The 23,616-nt window shown below is 51.7% G+C and overlaps 1 protein-coding gene across 1 annotated transcript; it reads left to right on the top strand.

The window, feature by feature from the left end:
- The first annotated feature begins 7,375 nt into the window (after positions 1-7,375).
- On the top strand, positions 7,376-20,503 carry LOC147600274 (maestro heat-like repeat-containing protein family member 6). The gene is made up of 18 exons (XM_086751216.1): positions 7,376-7,439; positions 8,104-8,171; positions 8,295-8,435; positions 8,621-8,775; positions 9,057-9,204; positions 9,441-9,628; positions 9,718-9,855; positions 10,301-10,415; positions 10,738-10,875; positions 11,144-11,320; positions 11,456-11,611; positions 11,953-12,057; positions 12,399-12,501; positions 12,790-12,849; positions 13,153-13,217; positions 13,439-13,686; positions 14,000-14,131; positions 20,263-20,503. The coding sequence occupies exons 1-18, from the start codon at positions 7,376-7,378 to the stop codon at positions 20,501-20,503; spliced, it is 2,442 nt and encodes an 813-aa protein (XP_086607342.1).
- Positions 20,504-23,616: the final 3,113 nt, after the last annotated feature.

Genomic DNA, 23,616 nt, shown 5'->3' with positions numbered 1-23,616 from the left:
TAAAGCACCAGTCATGGGTCAGAAGTTTAATACACCGAGATTTTCCACTGACGTAAACTCACGGATGTACACCAACTGAAGATCAAGAACCTAGGAGATTAATACAGCTGAAACTGTGTCTAGTCGCTTTTGCTATTTTTTCCTTTTAGCTAGGTAATTTTAAAGCCTTAGAGATGTCCCGTCAGAAAATGCGTTGACTGAGGCTCAGTCAGTGGTCCGTGCTGTGCTTAGTGCTATCGTCACTCGTGCCACTCACAAGCCTTTCCCACAGAATGAGTCAGGGAGTAAAATGACGATCATTTCTCCGTCCACTGAGAATTTACTTCGGTGCAATCTTTTTTGGTGGAATAATGACCTGCACCTAAGTTAGAAGACAGTTTAATATTTATTTCAGAGTTAGCATCCCTTAGGACAACATATTGTTCCTTCTGTCACAGATTTATACCAACACACCAGACAGAACAGAGCCCAGTAACGATCAGCTCTGCAGCCGTGTCACTGGGGTAAGCTGCTGCTTCATCGTCCACTCCAAGGACACTTCCCTTCCACGCGTGGTCCTAACATCTTTACTCTGGCCTTCATACATGATCCTTCAACTCTTTCTCCGTGTCCCCATCTCAATCCAGTCAGAACTCTCACATTACATAACTCTACAGTCCCTCTGCTTCCTTCTATCTTTTTAAAAAATTGTTATTCACACTTATTTGTCGCATACCATTTTTAAACCCAGTTTAGGCTCGAAACAGGAATTCAATGAGCTTGTGTGGGAAAGATCCTGCTTATTGCCGTTTTTTGTAGGTTATTGTCCTCACCCATGATGTAGTGAGCTTCACAAAAAGGTTTTGCATTCACTATATCCTGTGAGCGTGAGGTTATAGAAAGTGCAACAAAGCTTGTTGTCAAGAAAATTCAGTCCCTGTGAGAACTTTGTTCACATTAACCGTATTCAAAACAAACCTGAGCTTGTTTTTGAAAAACGTGAGTTTATTTCCGAACTAATTATCCTCCACGCCCGTCAACACGTTTTAGTTCTCATGAGCGTCCCTTCTTGCCAGATAAGTTCTTTCTCCCTTTCTGCATCTCTTGCTCTGTATGTTCTTCTTGAACGTGAAGCAGTTAAAATCCTGCAATATTTACACAGCAATTTCCGTAGAAATCTAAATAGTGATCAAGTATAAACTGAAGAGGCTGCGGACAGTTATTTGTAACCCCCAAAATCGTTGATGACGGTGTGATCTAGACACCTGCATAGTTTTGAAAATCCAGTCCTTGGTCCACAGTGGAAAGCAGATGACACGTTGTACTTTTTACAGCTGGATGATACAAACTGCGCGTCCGTGAAGAAGTGTTGTAGAGGTATTTCAGCTTCCTTTTGCCAGCTGACAAATAGAAATAATGCACAGGTGTTTCAGGAGGAAGAGGGAGAGAGAGAGCGAGAGAAGTCACTCCTCAAGGAATATACGGAGCCAGTCTGAGCCTCTGGAGCATGGATCAGAAATGAGGGCATATGCGTAACTGGGGATTTTTCCCAGACTCGTTTAAAAAGACACGATGAGCTCAATACTGGCTGCAGGAAGCGGAACCCTTCTGTGTATAACATTGGATCTTGCAGCGTGAGCGGTGAATTCACAGAGCACGGGGAATATGAACAGCTTACACAGGAGATTTGCATCAAACGCAATTTCACATTTTCCCTAAACCTTCACGATAGGAGTGTATTGCTAAAGAGCAGGGAAAGACTGCAGCACCACATGACTTGTTTTCATTTCTGTTATTCTTCTGTCTTTGCACTGCATGCAATCAAATTGGAAAACAAAAGAAAACTAGTAAAGAGAAAGTTAAATTAATTTTTAGAAAACAATTCACCTGTGTTCACTACTAGAGACAAACAAGTAGTGTATGTCTAGATATTCTCATATATATAAGATCCAGAGAAAAACAGTAAAATACATTAAATAAATATGTTCAACATTGACAATCAGGAATTTTGGTGTCTTTTTAAAGAAGAAACAGTGGAAGATGTCTTTATATTTTTTGCCTCCTGGAAGACAAATAGAAAGCACTTACTAAGTCATCTAGTCCTTCATCTTACATGCAGGGAATCATTCTTTTAAAATTACTCTTTCATATTCAGTGCGGCACTACAACTCCTTTTGAGAGTGAGCACAAAGGACATGGGAGACAGGGAGAGAGGCCATCCTTTCTCCACAGGGATCACGTGAGACTGCTAAACTAGCTGACATTTCCTAGGACACCGTGAGTGCTTCCCTACGACACAGAAAATATTTCTCCCTTGCTAAGGGGAAAAGTAGAACACGCTTATGAAGGCGTGGGTGAAAATGTTAAATCCATATTCATTATTTTTCATGGTATCTGTAGCAGTTTTTCCAAAGGGAATGCCAAAGTCAGGCACTTCTAGCACTTCTGCCAGGAGATAATCCCAAAGGCGAGGGGATCTCTGGTTTCATAAACAAAACCTCTGCCGTTCGTTTCAAGTCTCATTGCTAGAAATGACAAGCCGTGCTCAGTGCCATCCTTTGGGCTAATTCCAGGCGACCGCTTTCGCCTGCAGCCAGACCACAGAGCTCAGGGGTGACGCCGGCAGCGTTTCCCCCGTCACAGCCGGCCGCAGAAATACACTCGGCCAGCGGGCTCCGCGCCTGGCACGACCTGTCGCCTGGAGACTCATGATCTCCATAGCTCTGTTTAATACAAGACGTTTTTGTCTGCTCTGAAGATATCCATTTTTGCTGACGGGGAATAATATTAAGCGAAGCGAGGGTAAATTGATTTCACGCAGAAACTCCTGTGAGAGCTCCGTGTTACATCAAGAAGCAGCTTAGAGTAACTCCAGTGAAACCATTTCATTTGGCTTGCCAGATTGAATCCAGTATGAACCTTCAACATAGGAATCATTGCATTAATTTTAACGAATAAAGATCACAGACACATTACTTATTTAACCAACACAGCAAAACACATTGTCAGCAAGCAAAGAACTTATATTGTACAGCAATCACAGGAGTATACTTTATGGCTGTGACAATACAATTTTCTTGTTAAAAACCTTTGATATTACTTTAAATATATAAAAACATTGGAAATGTGTAAATAAAGCTTGCCAGCCATCTCAAAATGCCTCTTATCAAAATGAATCTTTTAGCTTTAATCTGTGTTTGACATCTTCCAAATAATGCTGATGTATATATATATATGTGCAAATATATAAATGTAAGCAGAGGTATACATATATATACACATCTTTTATTATAAAATCGTAGGTGTTAGTATTGACAAATACAGCCATAATGTCAATTTTCACACGTTGCTTTTACCATTACTTTCATCTTTGTATTTACACAATTAAGGGCTGTTTAACCCCAGGAGTTTCACTCTTCTTGTGCTTTCCTGCCTGGTCCAACTCAGTGTTAGACCAAAAACGGTCCTTTAAATTGTACTCATGGAATTCAAGAGCACTGAATGGGACACAGCAATGTTTGACCAAGACCCACTGCACAAAGTCTCACCTGCGTGTCTGGTTTAGACCTGCACGTGGTTTTCCATCTGAGCTCCTTCATGCATTGCCACATGAGCTGGTTCAAAGCTGGCTCCTGCAAGCCAAGGAGTCAATAGGCCACCGGTCAGCTGAACGACCATATCTTGTCATGTGTGTGATAGGCTGGATGAGGCTCTGAGCAACCTGATCTGGTTGGAGATGTCCCTGCTCCTTGCAGGGGGGTTGGACAGGGTGGGCTTGCAAGGTCCCTTCCAACTCTAACCATTCTATGATTCTAGGGAGTTCCATAAAATTTCATTTCTGGAACTCAAAAGTTGTATAACGAAGTTGTTGGTGTTTGACCTGTGGAACCACTGATTTCAGCAGGAGGTTGTGTTTTGCTGATGTCTGGAAATCTAGCCCGTTTTTGCTGTTTTATGATGTGCATGGTGCATAGCTTTTAAGATGTCCACAGCCTATAACACACACACACGAAACAAGAACTGCTGTCAGTTTCCATGAGCAAATGGGCACTTCACTTTCTCTGGCTGCCCACACCTCTTTTTTGGTGAACACTAAATTGTACTTGAAAACAAACCCATAGGGGAGAAAATATCCTTAAATGATCCTATGTTTTATGAGCTGTGATATAGAAAATGCATTAATTGCCTTCAGCAATGTGGAATTTATTTAACATTCCACCTGTCACCAGTCACTGACAGTGATTGTGACTCCCTTTTGCAGACGACGCTTACGTTCTACGGTAATACTGTATTTATGTAGTCCATAGTTCCTGAGATTGCATAACCCAGATGGACAATGAGCTGTATACCTGCCAGTTAAAATAACGGCAGCTCTGCAATTAGATTGTGTGGCTGGCTCTGACAATGTTCAACCTCTTTTCTTGAGGCAGATGGTGGACTGGCGGTGCCTGACTGACGGGGCGCGGATTGGGTGCCTCAGGCGGTCGGCAGGCGCCGGGTCAGCAGGCGGTGCCTGTGGGTGATTGGAAAGCCACAGGCAGTGGTCAGCGGGGTGTTTCCTCCCCATCTCGTTCAGCCCTGTAGTTGCCACATGTGCCATGAAACAGCTGACAGGCATGGGGAAGGCTGCTCTAGGATGAGTATGAAAGAAAGGCTATTAATAGTTAAGAAACTGAGAAATCCTAGGTGTCAGTCAGTGGCCTCTGACATGACTTTGGGTTGGTCACATCATCTTTTCTGTTGCATACATCATCCCTAGGGAGAGATCCTAGTTACTCTTCCCAAGTAACTCGTGATAGGACGAGAGGAAATGGCCTCAAGTTGCGGCAGGGGAGGTTTAGGTTGGATATTAGGAGAAATTTCTTTACTGAAAGAGTGGTCAGGCACTGGAACAGGCTGCCTGGGGAAGTGGCAGTGGAGTCACCATCCCTGGAGATGTTCAAAAAACATGTAGATGTGGCACTCCAGGACATGGTTTAGTGGACATGGTGGTGTTGGGCTGATGGTTGGACTTGATGATCTTGAAGGTCTCCTCCAACCCTAAAGCTTCTATGATGATTCTGTGATTCTATCCCTCCCTCCCAGGCCAATGTCAGGCTTTGAGTTGACATCAGCTCCCAAGTGAAGACGGGGGCTTGGCTGGGGTGGCTGTTCCTGCACGGCAGCTCTGTGAGGTCGGCTGGCCAGGCTCTGAGAAGGGGGCCTGCATGCCCTAGGCTGTAACAGCCAGCTGGTGGAGAGCCACACAGCCCAGTGCCCATCCTCTCTCAAGCAGGTTGGCCAGGAACACAGTATTTATTGTTTGGCCTTGGGTCCCTTCTCAGCTGCCTGTGGTGGTCCCAACACTCATTTATCACTGTTACTGTTGTTGTTTTCTGTAGGTTTTGGGATTATTTTTGGTTTTCATGGCGTGAAGTGCAGCCCCCCCCAGCACGATATGTTTTTCATGCACAAAACAGACAGTAGATGTGGCGTGTCCTAGCCACGGGGATAATCCTAGTGTGGCAGTAAAAACACAGACTCCATGGATGGTGTTCCAGAGACCTTTATTGCTAGTCTGCGTTAGTCTTTTATACTCTAAGTTACATGCAAAGCGCACACACTTAATTATCTCATTTGATTGGTAGCAATATACTGTTCACGCGCCTTATGCTTCATTTCCATTGGTTATAGTTTTTTGGTTGTTTTTACTATTTTTGCCTTTGGTATTTCCTTATCTTGTTCTAGTTGCTGTTTTTTTGTTATGGAGCAAGTCGTGTTCAAGGACATAGCCTAAATTCGTCAAACAGCTGCGTTGCACTTTCTGCCTCCACGTCCTAGGGATGGCATGCTATCAGCACGGTTCAATACAGACCGAACCAAGCCTGTCACCTTGGTATTCGAGGCGGTCCCTGGAGTGAAGTGTCTTCCCTCGACTGTTGACTCCAAACAGCAACCGGCAATGAACTCACATTCTGCAGCGTAGATGATCTGGGAACCGTGTGAGGGAGTTTACTCAAGGACTGCTTTACTTGGCAGTGCAGACGGCGTGCCTGGCTCCAGTTCCCACAAGCAGAACGGGGTGATAGCGCTTCTCGCCTCGCTAGCTCGCTAAGGGAACAGGTGCATTAGAGACTGCGAGATGTTAAGATACAGTAAGATATGGTGTTTTGCAGTGGGAGGAGAGCACAAAAGACAGACTTCTGTCTGAGAAAATGGATGGGTTTCCTTCAAGTACAGAATTAATGCATGCTGTATTCTTGAAATGCAAGCTAATAATCACAGGCTATGCAGTTGTTACTGGGGATTTTGTTAGGCAGATGGTACTTTCTAATTATTATATTGTAAAACTCATGCCCACGTGAAAGGAAAGAGTGAAACAGAGAGGGGTAATCTAACTAAATATGAAAAGCATATTTATAATCAGATTTTTTTTTTTCTGAAAATAAATTAGCTCACTCTTAGCCTTACACTTTGGAGCTCTGGCTGGCTATATCTGTGTTTATAGATGCCTATGCCTCTGCCTCTTGTGCAGGGATGTTTGCGTGCGAGACCTTGTGAGATGCTGGTTGGTCGGGGAGTCCGTAGGGCAGAGGCACTCTTGTCCCAGCTGCCACCCACGCCTCTTGCTACCCGCTGTGCCCTGCCTGCACGCCCAGGCAGGGAGCCTCAGTTCCCCCAGCCCAAACCCACGCCAGCAACTGTGCTAGCAGGGAAGCAGTGGGGACGGCTGCAGATCCAGCGCTTCCTCCTGGCTTTGTTTCGTTTAGCACTGGTGCAGCCAGAGAGTCTAGTTGACTGCAAAAATATAATACACACTTAGAATAGAAAGGGCTACAGAGCACCAACCCCATACCACTGACATGTCACAAGCTCCAAGCTAATAACTCGCAACATCCTGCAATTAATTAGAATTTTAAAAGCCCCAGAAATTACAATGTGCCACGGAGAGAGAGCGGGAGAAATCAAGGATATTAGGCATGTACTGGTTTTATATATGTATATATATACACAGGGCAGCGGTGACAATACTGACATAACATACTTTATTAGGAAATGAAGAAGTTTTAAAGGAGAAATTACTGAAGATATAATCTAGGAATAAGTCCCATGTTGCATTTTTCTTCATTAATGTCTGAGATGGGAAAGGACAGATAGGAAAAAGCAATCCAGAAACAATATGTTCTCACCTCCGTGAGCCAGATGAGACACATCCAGACGGGAAGCACCTTCCCAGGCCCTTCTGTCTGACTGCTGGGTGCGTAGCAAAAATTTCTTTCCTTACCAATCTCAGGTGTATTTAATTAGCTGGGCAAAGCTGTGCTCATCCCGGCACAGGATGTCATAATTGCCCAAGCAAGCAGCGGAAGGAGTGCAGAACTGCTGCAGAAGTGTGGAGGAGCTCGCCAGGGGTGAAATGGCATTTCCGAAGGGGAAGGCCTATCATTTTGCAGGCTTACGTCTTCTCCTCCTCCTCTTAGGTAAAGCTGTTTTGTCACATGCGAGTAGTAATAGAGCCATGCCAGATGAACCTCCACAGACACCACCTGAGGAAAAATGACAGGAAAAGAAAACAGAGATGTTTCTCAATAGTTTGTCAAATGTCAGCGACTTTTCTCTTCCCCCTCCTTGTTCACTGCTCTTGGCGCCTGCAGCCCTTCCTCTCACCAGAAATCCTTCACAATCGGCTCAGGCAGACGCCTCTCAGCTTCTCTTCACATCTCCTCTCTTCACTTCTCCTGGCCGGGCCAGGCCGAGTCGGGCCCAGGCGGCCGCCGGCGGGAGGCCAGAGGGTGAGGCCTGCCTCACCTGATGAGGTGGAGGAGGTCCAGTCGCTGCACGCAGGTGAGTGGCTGAGCTGGGACACAGGGCTCGTGGCTGCTGCGGCCTTGGCGCCATCCCATCCCCCGTGGCCATTCCCACGGGAAGAGGGCATGGGGCTGTTTCCCACGGCTGGGCTCCGGCCATGCTCCATCCACTGGGCACCCCCAGCCCCAACACGTGGGCAGAGAGACGGGGGTCAGCGTCCCCACCAGCCCCTGCCCCAGGACTGGCCCTGCCCGGGCAGCGCGGGGCTCGCCTCTGTTCTCCAGCCTCTCCCGCAGCCCCTCAGCTCTGCCTGTGCTCTGTCTTTGCCACATCCAGGCTGGGACTTGTCAGAAGAGGAGGAGGAGCAGGAGGACACCCGTACCCTCTTCTACTGGACAGCAGCGGTACCCACAGCCGTACCCGCCTGGGCTGGGGCTGCTCTGGCTGCTCAGCCAAGCACTGCCGTCAGGGCACTTGGGGTGACATCTCTCTCTTCCCCGCCCTTCCTTCTCCTGCAAATGTTTTAGGAATCCCTCAGCCTCACTGAGCAGGAAGGCACCACTGTCACGGCCGTCGAGGGCAGGGCAGACTCTGAGTCCTGCAATGCAGAGGCTTGTGCGGCCGTGCTGGATGTGCCTCTGGAAAGTGACACCTCCTGTTTGGAGCATGTAGGTGGCCTTTGGCCGGGGCTCGAGCTCCCCAGGGCTTGTGTGCCCCCTGATGCCGGGTCCCCTGGGCACCCAACAGCCTTTTAGGCCGGCACAGTGCGGCAGGAAGGGAAGCACATCCCGGGGGCAGCTGGGGAAATGGCTGGCTCTGGCAGCACTCCATCTCTCAGCCGTGTCTCCTCCAGGTGCCCGGGACTGTGAGGCGCATCTACCGGCGGCTCACGTCCAGCACGGATGTGTCTGCCGAGGACCAGTGGGACAACACCCTTCAGGAGCTGACCCACGCGCACCGCCGGGATGTGGTGGTGACCCTCCTGCGCTGTGCCCCATTGTGCGACAGGTACGGGGCACACCTGGCTTGAGGGCTCAGGGCTCACCAGCCTCTGTCGAGCCTGTCCCACGGGGGCTGCCAGACAGGCAGAGATTTTCGGGGCACTGCCGACCCTCCGTTTCCCAGCCCTGACATCCCAGCCCACAGCCCTCTGCCACGCTCCTCCCTGCCCCTCAAGGCACCGGTGCTCGGCCGCCTTCCTGCCCGCAGGGGCAGGCTGGCAGCCGGTGGTTGCCCAGGCCAGGGCGCTGTGGCCGAGACCCCGCTAACACAGAGCTCTGGGCCTGCAGAGCTGCTGCGACCATGTGGAGGGCGATGGTCTCCTCGGGCAGGACTGCGGAGAAGGTGCTGCTGGAGCTGCTCTGCGTGCTGGAGGACTGGCCAATGCACAGCACGTCCACCTCCGACGGGGACAGCACGGGTGTCTTTGCCCTGGCCGTGAGTTTCTGGACTGTGCCTCTCCGGGCGGCTCTCCACGCTCCCCTGCATCGCTCTGTCTCAGCGTGGGCCAGAAACCTGGCTTAGGGGCAGGCTGAGGGGGCACGAGGCCACATGCTCCCCCTGCGTCTCCCACGGCCCAGGCCAGCGCCCGAGCCTCCCCCTCCCACGCTGGGGCCCCGCCACAGGGATATTTCGGCACTGAGTGCTCTCTCTGGGTGCTTTGTTTTCTGCAGGCAATCAGGGCGCTGCGGGAGATCCTCCAACTGCCCGCGTGCCAAAGGGGATTGACAACGCATTTCCCCCACCTCTTCCTGGTTCTGCTCTTCCAAATTTTCTTCATCACGGAGCAGATGCCAGAGGAGGTTGAAACCTTCTGGAGGGAATGCTGGAAGGAAGATGGCCTTCCCACACACCCTAAAAGGTGCCCCACCCCAGTCCTCCTGTTCCCCCCACGGCCCTGGAGCTGCGGCCAAGGCTCCCGGTGTGACCTGGCCTTTGCTGTGCACACAGGTTTGCAGTGCTGACTGTCAAAGCGCTGCTCTGCCGCGTTGGCTATGAGAACGTGGTGTTTGATGTCCAACGGAAGCATGGCTGGGACACGCTCCTCAACGCTGAGACCCAGTACTGCGCAGTGGGTCTGCTGGCCAGGTGAGAGCCCCCTTCTCCCCACCCCCCCGCCCATTTCTGCCCTGCAGACGGGGCGCCCCACACAATCCCCTTGGTCATGGGTGAGAGGGACTTGTCAGCGAGGGATGGCCCAGCAGAATGGAAAAGCCTGGGAGAGGTGGGGGCACAGGAGCAGCCACCTCCCAGAGCGCCAGCGTCCCCTCCGGAGGGGCCTGGGCTGACGGCAGGGAGCAGGGGCTCTGTCTGCAGGCAGCCCCAGCGAGGGCAGCCCACCGATGCAGGGCAGGAGGCAGTGAGGGCCGGGGGCAGAGCCTGGGGGTGATGAGTCGCCCGTGGGCTGAAAGGGGTCTCCTCAGAAGGGAAGGCTTTGGGGCAGGTAGGGCGTTTTTCCAGTTCTTTCCCCAAAAGGAGCCTCCTGGTTTGCGAGCGTAGCTCGGGACCAACAGTTCCTTATCCCCTCCACCAGAGAGATGCGTATTTTATCCACACGCTTCCGTCGCTGGATTGCAAACTACCTGGTGGAGCTGCTCAGCCGGAAGGAGCCACGCTGGGAGATGCCCGCCATGACATTCCTTGTGGAGGTGAGCCAGATGGGGAGCGCTGCCTCGCTGAGCTGCCTCCCACCACGCTGCCCTGTGGCAGCAGCAGCTGCGGGGCAGCCCAGCCGATGGAGCTGGGGCAGAGGGGGAGCTCTGGCAAGCGATCAGAGGCTGCCGAGGGCTGGGAGGCACAGCGGAGTGGGCGAGCGACCTGCGCCGTGTGCCCCAGGGGCTCTGCAGCCGCTGCTGCCTTTGGGCTGGGCTGCCTGGGACGGCACCCGTGCCCTCTGCTCCTGGCTGGACCCAGCCCTGCGCGGTGCTGGGTGCCGGCCAGGCACCCCTCTCACTGCTCCGTGTGTTTTAGCTCCTGCCCTGCCCTGATGCAAGCAGCTGGGGTGACCAGATCCTGCAGCTCGCCCCAAGGTTCCTGCACAGCGAGTGCACAGTGATGCGTCGCCTGGTGCTCAGAGGCCTCGTCGTGCTCTGCAAGACCCCCGTGACGGTGAGCAGGGGGCAGCCGGCTGAAGCTGTGCTGGCGACGTGGGGCTGGGCATGGGGTGCTGGGTAGCAGAGTCACTTGGACTTGGCTGGGCCTTGGGAGCTGTGGTAGCTGCTCCCAACGCTCCTGCCTCCCTGTTCACCTGCCCGAGTCCTTCGGGGCAGGCCTTTGCACCTGGGTCCTGAGGCAGCAGCGTGGGCTCAAACTGCTGCAGTGCTTTTGTCCATGCAGCCTTTTTGGGCTTCACAACACAGCACTGTGTTCCTCACAGGCCAAAAGAACAAAGTCTCTGTTGCCAAGCCTCATGGTGCTGTTGAAGGATGCAGACACCGAGGTGGTTGAGACGACCCTGTCTGTGCTCAGCGAGATGCTCCTGGCAATGGACGTCCTAATTCCTAGCAACATCGCGCTGCAGCTGGCTGAGCGGCTCCGGCCACTCTTCGACAACGTAAGGCTTTGAGCCCCCCACCACAGGCACTGGCTGCTGCCCAGAAACTTTGTGCCCTGTGGCTTTTCAGACCCATGATGTGTGGTGGGCCTGGAGCAGCTGGTGCTCAGCTCTTGCCCTCTTCCTTTCCCCCAGGAGTCCATCTATGTCCAGCTGCTCTGCATCGACATCTTTGGAGACGTGATGATGTTTGTAGAGCACGAGGGAAAAGATCAACTGAAGGCGGAGGTGCAGCAGAGCCTGATCCCGCTGCTCTGCCACTTGCATGACGAGAACCAGAGCGTGGCAGAGGTGAGGATTTCTGACCTGCTGGGGTCCCCGCGGGAGGTGGCTCGGCTGCCTCCTGTCCCGGTGCCTCGCGGGCTGCAGCGCTCCAGCCTCCTCCTGGCCCTGGCTCCAGAGCAGCAGCTCCGGGGGAGCTCTGTCCCACTGCCCCGGCAGCACCAGGTGCCCGGGTTGGGGGTTGTCCCACTCCTGGGCCCGGACACCGAACGCGCCGGCAGACACCTTTGTCAGCTGCTGCATCTTCCCAGCAGCGGCCAGGAGAGGCCCTGAGCCTTGGCCAGGTGCAGGGGACGCAGGTCCTGTGCCCTGGGCAGCGGTGCCATCTCCCAGTCTCTGCTGCTCTGCAGGCCTCTTGGGAAACCCTGCTTCGAGCTGCCAAGTTCCTCAAGAAGAGGAAGCTCAGGAAGGTGCTGAAGAGGCAGCAGACATCATGGGAGGCTGGCCAGTGCCTGGTAAGGATGGCCCCAGAGCCCCAGAGCCTCAGAGCCCCAGAGCCCCAGAGCCAGGCTGGACAAGGCCCCTGTCCCCACTGCCCAGCGTGTGGTGCTGGCAGCTGTGCCCCTGCCCACTGCTGCCAGCCTGCACCCCACGCACGCTGCCTTCCTCAGGCGTGCGGCCCCGCGGGCTCTTCTCCAGGCTCCTCTTCCTCCCCAAGCCCGGCACCAGCCGGCTGCTGGCTGGGCTTTGCCGTGGGTGTCCCGGCAGGGGAGGCCGGTCCTGCGTCCAGGGGCCGCCTGGCCAAGTGGGACATCCTGTGCCAACCTTTCCCTCCTTTCCCTTGCGCTCTCTCCAGCTGGCAGAGTACGGCAGCAGGGCAGACGAGTACCTGCTGCAGGTGCTGCAGTACCTGCAGAGCCCGCAGGAGTCCATGCGAGAGGCGGCCATCAGGTTCATTGGTGAGCCACAACTCCCCGGGGTCCCTCCCTGCCCCACTGCAGCTTGGCCCCAGCCCCGGCTGCTGCAGCGGCAGCAGGAATGGGCTGTGGAGCCCCAGGTGCCCCACGCGGGGCCGGGGCAGCCGTGGGGCTCCCTGCCGCCCTCTCCCACCCCTGCCCTTGGCCGTCACGCTCGGGGACGGCCCCGGGCTCAGCCCCGCCGAGGGGAGGAAAGCATGTAGCTGGGCTGATGTGGGGAAGCTGTGCTGCTGGGGCTGGCGGGACTGCTCATGGGCTGTGTGTTCCTAGGTCATGGCGCGCAGTACGGGAGGGGTAAGGAGCAGGTAAAGCTCCAGATCATGTACCAGGGTGAGTGAGCACAGCGGGGTGTCAGCGGGGACTGTTGGGGGGAGGAAAGAAGCTGGGCAGGGGGCAGCAATCCCTGCCCCGATCGGGAGGGCTCTGCTCCCTGTGCAGATGAGGGGCGGCATGGGCAGAGCAGAGATTTCAGGGGCACGTGGGGTATTTTTAGCCAGCACCTTCCGGCCGATCCCCTTGGCCCCTGCTCCCTCCTGGCCATGGGAAGAGCGGTGGGCTGGCCCTGGCAGGAGGGCTTCCTGGGGTCCCCGCGGATGCAGGCTCTGACCTGGCCTCTGTTCCTCTCTGTTCCAGCCCTTGAAGGCATGACAAGTGACCCCAGCCCCTTGGTCTCCAACCTGGCAGCTCAAACGCTGCTGGTGCTGCGGGCTGCAGAGAGAAGGTCTGCCTCCAGACCTGGGCTGCTGCACAGGCTGTGGAGGAGGCGGCCTTCTTTCCGGGGCGCTGGCTGGCTGTGCTGTTGGAGCTGATCCCAGGAGCTGCTCCCAGGAGCTCCCTGTGCTGGACCACCTGAGCCTGGAGGGGGATGGCCTCTGAGAGCGGGATTGTGGAGAAGGAGCTGCCTTCTCCATGTTTTTAGGTTGTGAAAATAAAGGAGTGGAAAAGCCACGCCCTGAAGGAACCGGGAGCCTCAGGAGAGAGTGACCAGTCGTGCATGCTGTCCCGCAGCTGGCGGCAGCACCGGACATACCCACAGCCCGTGGCCTGGCCGCAGGCGCCAGCTGCTCCGCCAGCCTGCGAGAGCAAGAGGAAAGGAGAGGAAAAGCTTTTGCCTCCCGGGCACGCGCTCTGCAGCGCTCACGGCTCCCGTGGCAAGGAGTGGATGGGGTACAGCCCACAGCACCAGGCCATTTCTGTCCCTGCGCCGCTGGTGCACAGCACTGGAGCTGCAAGAGCAGCCGCAAGAGTCTTTTGCGACAAGTGTTGAGGTGATTGAGGCCAGGTCACAGCAAAAGGTCCTCCAATGGGGCCGATCCCTGTTCTGAAAGTGGGTTCACCTCTGGCGACCCAGGGGACTCTTTATCTGGCCCGGGTCTCAGTGCTGCAGAGGACAAGGTGGCGGCAGAATCTAGGAGAACGGCCCTCAGGTCAGCTCCGGTCTCCTTTCAGCGCCCCGTGCAACTCTTTTCCCGCCTTGCAGGAGAGGAGCAGCTCTGGTCCCCGCCGTGGGAACATTTATCCCCCCACTTCCCTCCCTGCGTGTTCACGGTTCCTCTGTGCCGCTCCGTCGCCACGCCTGCCTGACTCCTGTGCCCATGGCCCAGCGCCCGTGGTGCGGCTGCAGGGAGGCACGTGCCAGCCCCGCCCGCCCCACCAGCCCGCAGGATCAAAGCTCCTCTGAGCTCCTCAGGCTGTCGCTGCCCTGTCCATCCGTGGCCGATGCACCCCTCATGGGCCTGCTTTGCCTAAGGAAAGGGCAACGTCTGCCCCTCCCGCAGACGAATGGCAAGCCGGGATAGCGAAGCACCCCCAGCAGCAGGGCTGGAGCAGGCGGCGCTGCAAGGGGAAGGTGATGTTCCGACAGCAGCAGCCCAACCCGTTGGCGTAGCAAAATCAGCATCTCTGCTGCTGTTTGAGATCAAAAGCCATCTGATTTTGCAGCAAGGCAGCAAGCCCCCAGGGAAAACAGGGGTTCCCGGCTGCAGAAGCCAGCTTCTGCACACAACCGCCCTGCAGAGCGTGCGCAAGCGAGGCGAGCGGCTGACACCGCACCTTGCTTGCTTTCTTCCAGAACATTTCCACCCGCCAGCATCTGTAGAGGTTTTCTGCATAGAGGGTGGCTGCTGCTGAAGAGGAGGCCAGGCTGCCCCACCCACCTCCTCCCCGAGGAGGGCGCAGCCAGCCAGGCAGGGTCGCTGCCAGAAAATAGGCAGCTGCCAAAATGCAACTGCTCTCAGAGGTGCCAGAGATCCTGCAGCACAGTTCAGATGGAGCCAGGAGTCCACAAAGGGCTGCGCTGATCTGGTGAATTGTATGAAAAACAAGAGCTTTAAACCATGGAGTCCTTGCAATACTTGATCGTGGGGAGATGGGGAGTGACCATGGAAATCTTTTGTGCCACACGGAGGTTTGCTGCTCGTCGTCTCGTCGCAAAGCCCTTGAATGAGCTGTCACATGTGAGGGCGAGAGGTGCATTTTTCTTGCCCAAAAAGACATCTTGTGGATTTGCTGGCTGTTTCTGTGAGGACCAGGGGCTGTCAGCCGTACACTGCTGTCACAGTTCAGCCCCACATGGGACCAAGCTACGCAGTCTCTCACTGATCCCCCAGCCTGCGAGGAAATGGGGGAGAGGGAATAGAACAACAGAAAAACCAAAGTAGGATAATGAGAGAGAGGGAAAATATCTCCCCCTACCCCTGCCTGTTCCTGGGCTAAAGTTCATTCCAAATTATCTCAAACCCCCGAGCAGCACAGGGGGAACAGGGCATGGGGTCTGCACTCAGTTCGTCACACACTGTTTTCCGCCGCTCCTTGCTCCTCGGGGGAAGAACTCCTCACATTCCTCCTGTGTCCCAGCCTGGGGTCCTCCCCGGGCTGCAGGGGGATCTCTGCTCCTCCGTGGGCTCCCCGGGCTGCAGGGAGATCTCTGCTCCTCCGTGGGCTCCCCGGGCTGCAGGGGGATCTCTGCTCCTCCGTGGGCTCCCCGGGCTGCGGGGGGATCTCTGCCCCTCCGTGGGCTGCCCGGGCTGCAGGGGGATCTCTGCTCCTCCGTGGGCTCCCCGGGCTGCAGGGGGATCTCTGTTCCTCCATGGGCTCCCCGGGCTGCGGGGGGATCTCTGCTCCTCCGTGGGCTCCCCGGGCTGCAGGGGGATCTCTGCTCCTCCGTGGGCTCCCCAGGCTGCAGGGGGATCTCTGCTCCTCCGTGGGCTCCCCGGGCTGCAGGGGCTCAGCCGGCCTCACCATGGGCTGCACCACGGGCTGCAGGGGAATCCCGGCCCACAGGCACTTTTCTCTTCCTCCTCCTTCCTCACTGCCCTTGGGACCCGCAGCCCTTCCTCTCACCAGAAATCCTTCACAATCGGCTCAGGCAGACGCCTCTCAGCTTCTCTTCACATCTCCTCTCTTCCCTTCTCCTGGCCGGGCTTTTTCTTCCTACGTGTCAAGTTCTTGTCTAAATTTTCCACCGACAGGACATTTATCATCTTCAGGCTTTTTTTTTTCTCTTTCCTACAGCTATAGCTTCCTATAATCTCGATTAAATTTATTTAATGTTTGATTTACGTTTTTTAAAAACCCAAAACATAAACCAACCTAACACCTGCTGCTTTCATTTGAAACGATCTGCTACGCTTGGAAATGCTCTGGACATCTTCCTGTAGAACGTGTGTTGTTCAGAACAGTTCTCTCCCTTTCTCGCCCCATGCAGATTGATTTGTTATATTCATTGAGCACCACTGTCCAAAATTCACACCTCTCTGTTCTCACTTTGCTGTCTGGCAGTATACCTGTCTCCTTCCCTCCCACTTCTCCCTCTCCGTACGTTACTTTGTTGAACAATCGATGACAAAACTGTTCCGGAGATGACTACTCATAACCATTGCTCTGAGAGAAGAATGGCAATCCATAGCTCATAGCTCACAATGGCGGTGGGAATGTGGTTTTCCTCATCCACTGAAGACACGTGCGTAGTGAGAGGTTTAAATTATACTCAGCTCCTGGAATATACTAAGCCTTTGTAAGAGTAACACCAAGGCCGTGTTCCTTTCTTTCTGTCAGTTGTGATCCCACGGGGACAAGCCTGAAACCCAGAAATGAGCGCTTCAGATCTGAGTAGCAGTGAAGACTGGAACGTAACCAAGCCTGACCTGTGCTTCAGCTGACAACCACGCTTGCTTAGCTGTTCTGAAGCACAAAGCTTTTCTTGCGGAATGATGCAGCTTTTCTCGCCTTTCCTCTGAGAGGGAAATGGTGGCGGCAACATTCATTGTTTTGACACGTCAGCAGTCACCCTGTGTTTCTCCGCACTGGCATTCCAATCAAGTTTTCGTCCAGAACTGTGAATGAAATAGTCTCTTCGTCTGAGCAGCGGGGCGAGCTGGTGGTACCTGTCGGAGTGCAGGCGGTCCGGGGAAGCGCAGAGTTACAACATTTGTGGTCCTGTAGGTCTGCTACAGTAAGAGCGAGTGAGAAACAGCAAGAGCTTTTGGTGCTGGCCCTTCTCGCGTGGGAGCAATGGTCCAGCGTTCCCCAGTTTATTTGCTTTGTTTCTCTAAATAGTGGGACGAAATGATGGTAACTGTCAGAGCACGAGTTTTCCAGGAAAGCACGGTCCCAGTGTCTGTGCAGCTGTGGATGCGCTGGCAAGAGCGAGTGAGAAGCAGCAAGAGCTTTCCGTGCTGAAACTTCTGGTGTCAGAGTAATTTTCTGACATTTGCTATTTTGAGGCTTTTTTTTATGTGCAAACTGGAAATTTTATTTTTTATTTTTGAATGCATAACTCGAGTTTTAGTATCATCAGCAGTTAATAGAAGTAATGTTTGAGAACACAGATGCCAATAGAAATGTAATTAATGAAATGTCATTGAAATTGATGTTTAAACTTAGTTTTTATTCTTTTTTTAAAATTATTTTATTTGCGTGTTGATGGCATGCTGTCCTGTGGCTCAATCCACATTCTGTTCCATGGAGCTTTTACTGTAGGACTTTTATGTAAAAACATTTGTCCTTCCAAAGAAGGACTAGTCATTCATAGGACTGAGGTGTAGACTTGGAGAGTCGCTTAGGTACATGATCAGAATTAAAGAATTAAATTTCACTTCATGTTGCTGCTGTTTGTCTTCAGTTCTGTTTATTTCCCCGTTGCTCCATCATGGTTGCGAGCTCTGAGTCATCTTGGTTTTTTTTCTGTGTCTAACCCCTTTTTTTCCCTAAGGAGACTCTTCGTTTAAAAGTTAATTAGTTTCCTCACAAACGCTTGTCAGTAAAATTGAGTTACGATTATTAAAAACCACAAAGACGACTCCAGTCCTTCACGTTCGGAAATAGTCCAGATCTGTGTTCATGACGTGCAGCTGCCATCGGGATGCAGATCATCTGCACTTCATGCTCGGACAAGGCCATGGGCTGGGACAGGGATGAGCTCCGAAGGAAAAAAGACGCAAGGGCACAGGTTTTCCTGCGTGCAGGGTTGAGTGGTGTGGTGCCAGCCTGCAGAGCTCCCTAGCTGCCTCCTCTCTTTCCCTTCTCTGTAACGGCCACGTGGATCATTGTAGAGCAGCAATTAAGTGACTTGGCTGGGTAGAGGTGCTGGTCATAACAGGAAGGCAAACACTTGAGCGAGTAGTGAATAACGCGTCTACAGGTAGAGTTGCTGAAGGAAGACCAACAATAACAAAAAGCAAATAGCAGTTCCATTGCCAAAAATGTCTATGTCATACACATCAAAATTATATTGCCAAACGCTGCTCGGCACTAAGTTCCAAACGGCTGTTTTTAGTACACACAAATTTTCAGGAGATTCAGGGTTTTTTGTGTGTGTGGCAAAACATGTCCCTCTGTTTGTGTCCTGCTACATAAATGTCTGGCAGCGGGGCTGTTGTTCTCTGCCCTCAGTAGCACTTCAATATTTAGACCTAACAGATGGGTTTAGGAACAGAAGGAGAGTGTCTGTTCTCTGTAAGGGCTACGAATGCCGACCCTTTTCTCTGTTTCTGCTACTTTCCTGCACACACGAGAAACCTCTGTTCTTTCTCTCCCATATTCCTGGTCTAAATATTTCTGAAGCAGTTGCTGCAGTGGGTTTGCTATTTTTTCTTAGTACGTCTTTGTGGAGTTCTACTTATGGATCATCTCTGCTGTGGCAAAGCATCAAATACGCTTCAGTTTAAAGCTTCAGAAATGACGTTAACTGAATCAGCGTAGGTGAAGCTGCTCTGGTACGTGCAGCTGTGGAATGCTCAGTGGCTCCTCATCAAAACAGCGCGGTGCGTGTGGACATCCGTAGCGTTGTGCTCTGGGTCTGAGCTTGCGCCGTCATTTTGTTGTTGGAAGATGGAGTAGAGCGTGTGCCTGTGCACTTACTATTAAATGATCCTGCAAAAATAACTTTGTACTAAAAGAGGAGAAAACCTGTTCGTAACATTTCAGGTGTTCATGATAAAAGCTTTATGCTTTTTCAGTCAGAATTTTAAAATATCATACAGTAGTGCTTGAAAACCTTCCTGAGATACTAGCATCTGTACTAAAAGCAAAGGAGAGATATGGGCGAAACGGGACAAATTGGTGTCACTTAGGCGTGATTTTCCAGGCTTTCCCGAGAAGTGTTTGGAACAGCCTTGTCACTAGTGACAACAGTGGGTCCCGATGTGGTTTTGGTGAGGTGCTGCTTCAATGATGCCCTTTTTCCTTCACCTACAGTGTGTAACTTTTTACTACAGTTGGAAAGAGACTTTCCAGAATGGAAATCTTTCTCATTCAGAGAAGTTGCATTTTGTGACCTTCCCATTAGCATGGATCGTCACAGATGAGGTACTTGACAGTAAAAAAGTCATCAGCAACAAGACTTTTCACTCTCTTTAAAAAAAAAAAACACAACCACAAAACAAAACAAAAAAAATCCTAAATTCCATTTCCTTCCAAACACCCAAGGCACAGCACAGTCTACCAAAAGTTGATGGCAGGGCAGGTTTTTGGGCTCTCTGTTGTAACAGTTGAGATAGATACCATAAAAACGTGTTCCTCTGCATGCTTCAATACAGCCGAAGGCATTAGCAGATCTGCCAGTCTTTTTTGGTAGCCTTGTGCATTGCAGCTCTGGGGATTTTTTTTTTTTTTTAATTTTAAAGTAAAATCATATGAGGGATCTCTTAGCTCGCTCTTTTTAAAATCATAAATAAAACTTTTTTTTTTTTTTAAATTGTATAATTTACAAACAGACTCGCATCGTTTAAACTGTAACGACCAGGCAGCTGCAGTGTACAATTTATTAGGTGTGTTTAAAAAGACAGGCAACTGAGTGTTAGGGGTTTTTTTTTTTGCCCAATATTCCGATGGAGCGCTCTGAAGTACGCTATTTCTGTCTCGCTGTCGACGGCGCGTTACCCTGGCAGTTCAGATGCCCCCCCCCCCGCCCCCCAATTGTGGAACACACAAAAACCCCGGGCAGATGATAACTGTGGGGTTTGGATAATTTAATGGTATCAGTTCGTAGCTGCTCAAGTTTAAAGCGAAAGGAAAATCACATACTCTCATAGTATAAGTATTTTAATTGGAATTGTAGAAAGACATGCGCACCATTTTAGCATAATGCGAATTACTGAGATTTATTCTTTATTTTCTCCTTTTCTCTTCAGAGTTTTACACTTCACTGCCAACTGTATTGACCAAGCAAGCAAGAGGTGCAGCAGGCAGCAGCGCAAGGCCTGTGGGGGTGGATCCTGCTGACGGTACGCCCTTGTCCTGCAGCCCCACCGGCACCGACCGGCACCCGCGGAACGGCCGCGCCGCCGCCGCGCCCGCTGCCAGCGCCGCCCGCCGGCTGCGGCTGCGGCTGCGGCTGCGGCTGCGGCTGCGGCTGCTGCGGCTGCGGCTGCGGCTGCGGCTGCGGCTGCTGCCGCCCCGTGGCCGGAGCGCGGTACTGCAGCCCGGCGGTCGCGCCGCTGTCGGCCGCGCATGCGCGGGGCCCCGGAGGAATATGGCGGTGTGAGGGCGTGGGTCCCGGCACCGAGAGCGAGCGGCATCGGATGGTTTGGGCGGGAAGGGAGCGTTAAAGCCCACCCAGTCCAACCCCCCTGCCAGGAGCAGGGACATCTCCAACCAGATCAGGTTGCTCAGAGCCCCGGCCAACCTGGCCTGGAACGTTTCCAGGGATGGGGCACCCACCACCTCTCTGGGCAGGGACTCGGGTCCTCAGGGCCCTGTTGCCCCTCTTGTGTTTTCCAGGCTCTCCCTGCCCTTCCCCTGGTCACCTCTCTTTTCCGTGCTGCTGTGGTTTGGTTTCTTCCTTTCCCTGCTGTACCTCCTTCCTCCGTCTTGCTCTGAGTGGCTCCCTGGCCCCAGCTTTTAAGTCGTCCCTCTCTCTGTCCTGTAGCTCATAGCTGTTTTTTCCTTCTCCATCTCTCTCTGTCCAGCTGTCAGTCACAATTTTTGCCTTCCTCCCTCTCTGTTCTCCTGCCCAATTACATTTTTGCTGTCCCTGACACTCTGTCCAGCTCCCTGTCCCTGTCCTTCACGATCTTCCTTCTCGGCTCTGTAGCATGTAGTGAGTCTATTTCTTTCTCTGTCTCTCTTTATCCTGCTCCCTGCCCCTCATTTGGAATTCCTCCCTCTTTATCCTGCTGCCCCTTGCTGTTTTTCCCTTTCCCCAGCTCACTGTCTTGCTCCCTGTTCCTGGTTTTCTAAGTCTGCCCTCTCTGCCCTCTAGCCTATCACTGTATTTTTCTTTCGCTGTCTCAGTTTGTCTGGCTCCCTGGCGCTCTTTCTTAATTCTCCCTCTCTGCTACGTTGCCCTTTGCTTCTTTCCTTTCTCCCTCTCTGTCCATCTCGCTTTCCCCATTTTTAAACTCTCCTTCTCTGACCAGTTTTGACACCCACAGTTTTTTTCTGTCTCCATCTCTCTCTGCCCATCTCCCTGTCTCTAATTTTTAATTCCTCCCTCTCTCCCTGGAGGCCTGTCAGGACTTTTCTCCTTCTCAGTCTCTTTGTCCAGCTCTGTCCCCGTTTTTTAATTCTTCCCTCTCTGCCCTGTTACCCATCACCATTTTTATTTTCTCTGTCCCTCTCAATCTGGTTCAAGATCCTGATTTTTAAAAATTCCTCCCTCTCTGCCCTGTAGCCTGTCGCTTCTGAAGTTCTCTTTCTCCATCTCTCTCTGTCGGGCTCCCAGCCCCACTTCTGTACTTCTTCCCTCTGTGCCCTGCCGCTTCCCCCCCCCCAGTCTCTCTCTCTGGCTCCCCGCCTCCATTTTTTTGTTCTCACTCTGTGTCCTAGAGCCCGTTGGCCGTATTTTCATTCTCTGGCTCTCTCTTTCCAGTTACCAGGCCCTGGTTTGAATTGTTGTCGTTCATGGCCACGTGCTACATTGCGATGTCATTTCTTTCACCATCTCCCCCTGTCTGGCTCCCTGCCTGGATTTTTTAATTCCTCTCTACCTGTCTTGTAGCCCATCGCTGTTTTTCTTTCTCTGTGGCTCTCTGTCTGGCTCCCTGTCATTACTTTTTTTTTAAAAAATTCCTCCCTCTCCACCCTGTATGCGTCCTGCTTTACCTTTTTGTTCCGCGCCGTCTCTCTGTAGATCGCTCCCAGTCCCGCTGTTTTAATTCCTCCCTCTCTGTCCTGTGGCCTATTGCAATTTGTTCTTTCTGTGTCTTTTTTTTCCCAGCTCTTGGTCCTTATTTTTCAGTTTCTTCCTCTCGGCCCTGTAGCACACTGCTATTATTTATCTTTCCTCATTTCTCTCTGGCTGGCTCCCTGTCCTGTTCTGTAATTCCAGCTTCTCTGCCCTGTGGTCTGTGGCTACTTTTCAGCTCTCTGTCCTGCTGCCCATCCCAAGTCCGCAATCGCTCCCTCTCTACCCTCTAGCAGTTTTAAAATTTTCTGTGCTTTCTCCATCGCTCTCTGTCCCTGCTTTTTAGTTCTTCCCTCCAGCCCATCGCCGCTGTGGCGCTTTAGCTCTATTCACCACGCGGTTGCTCGCTCTCCCTCCCCGGTGGGAGAGAATTGACAAGAAAGGAAAACTTTTTGGTTGAGATGAAGACAGTTTACTAGCATAGCAAAGGAAAACTACAATTTTGCTCTTTATTCTGTTTATTCTTTCTTGCTTTTCCTCAGCTCCCTCACTTTTAAAACTTTCTATATGTTTTAGCTCACTATCCCTTCTTTTTTTTTTCCTGCTCAATTTTAAAATATTCTGTATGTGTCTGCTTTTCTTTCCTTTGCTCTCTTTCCTTTTAATTGTTTCTTGCCTTGCCTTAGCGCCTGTGCTTTTTAATTTTTCTTTCTAAGTCTTTGTCTTAGGTTGCCATCACCGTTTTAAATTTTTGTCCTTTTGTCCTTAATCCTTGTGGTTTTCAAATTTTTTTTTGTCTACTTTTATTCCCTTCCCTGCCTTTATTTTGCTGCATTCATTTTTGAAGTATATCTTGCCTTTCATTAGTGCCCTTGCTTTGAAAGTGTTCTTTCCATGTATCTCTTTTGGTTCGATGATGCTATTTTGTACTTTTTTCCTTCTTTCCCTATTCATCATCACTTTTTAAAAGTTCCATCTACTTTTATGCCATTTAATGTCTTTATTTTCCCTTCTTTAATTATTTCTTGCCCATCCTTAGTGCCATCGCTTTTTAAAGTTTATTTCTACATCTGTTTTAGCTCAATGTTGTACGCGTTTTTTCATTATTTCCTTATTCCTACTTACTTCTTAAGTTTTCTGTCCACTTTTATTATGTTTGCTGTCTGTGTTTTTTCATTATTTCCTGTCTTTCCTTAGCATCCTGGCTTTTTAGAGATTCTTTCTCCATCGCTGTTTTAGTACGCTCTCTCTCTTTCCCTAATGCTTGTCACTTTTTGTTTTTTATTTCTGTGTACCTTCATCTCGTTCACTATCTCTTTTTCCCCCCTTCATTTTTTCTTGTCTTTTCTGAGAGCTTTTAAAGATCTCCGTCTCTGTGTGTTTTAGTTCTCTGTCGATATTTTTTTTCTTTCTTAAGAGAAAATCTAAAAAGCTAGGGAAAATTGGGGGTGGGGGGGATTAAAAACTAATAATGCTGAATGAGATAGAAGTAGAAAAATTTTCAGCACCTCTGAACCAGATGTTATGTATCT

The sequence above is a fragment of the Chlamydotis macqueenii genome, chromosome 6 (assembly GCF_036417535.1).
Source record: "Chlamydotis macqueenii isolate bChlMac1 chromosome 6, bChlMac1.mat, whole genome shotgun sequence".
Lineage (NCBI taxonomy): Eukaryota > Metazoa > Chordata > Aves > Otidiformes > Otididae > Chlamydotis > Chlamydotis macqueenii.
This window is presented reverse-complemented; position numbering and strand designations above follow the sequence as displayed.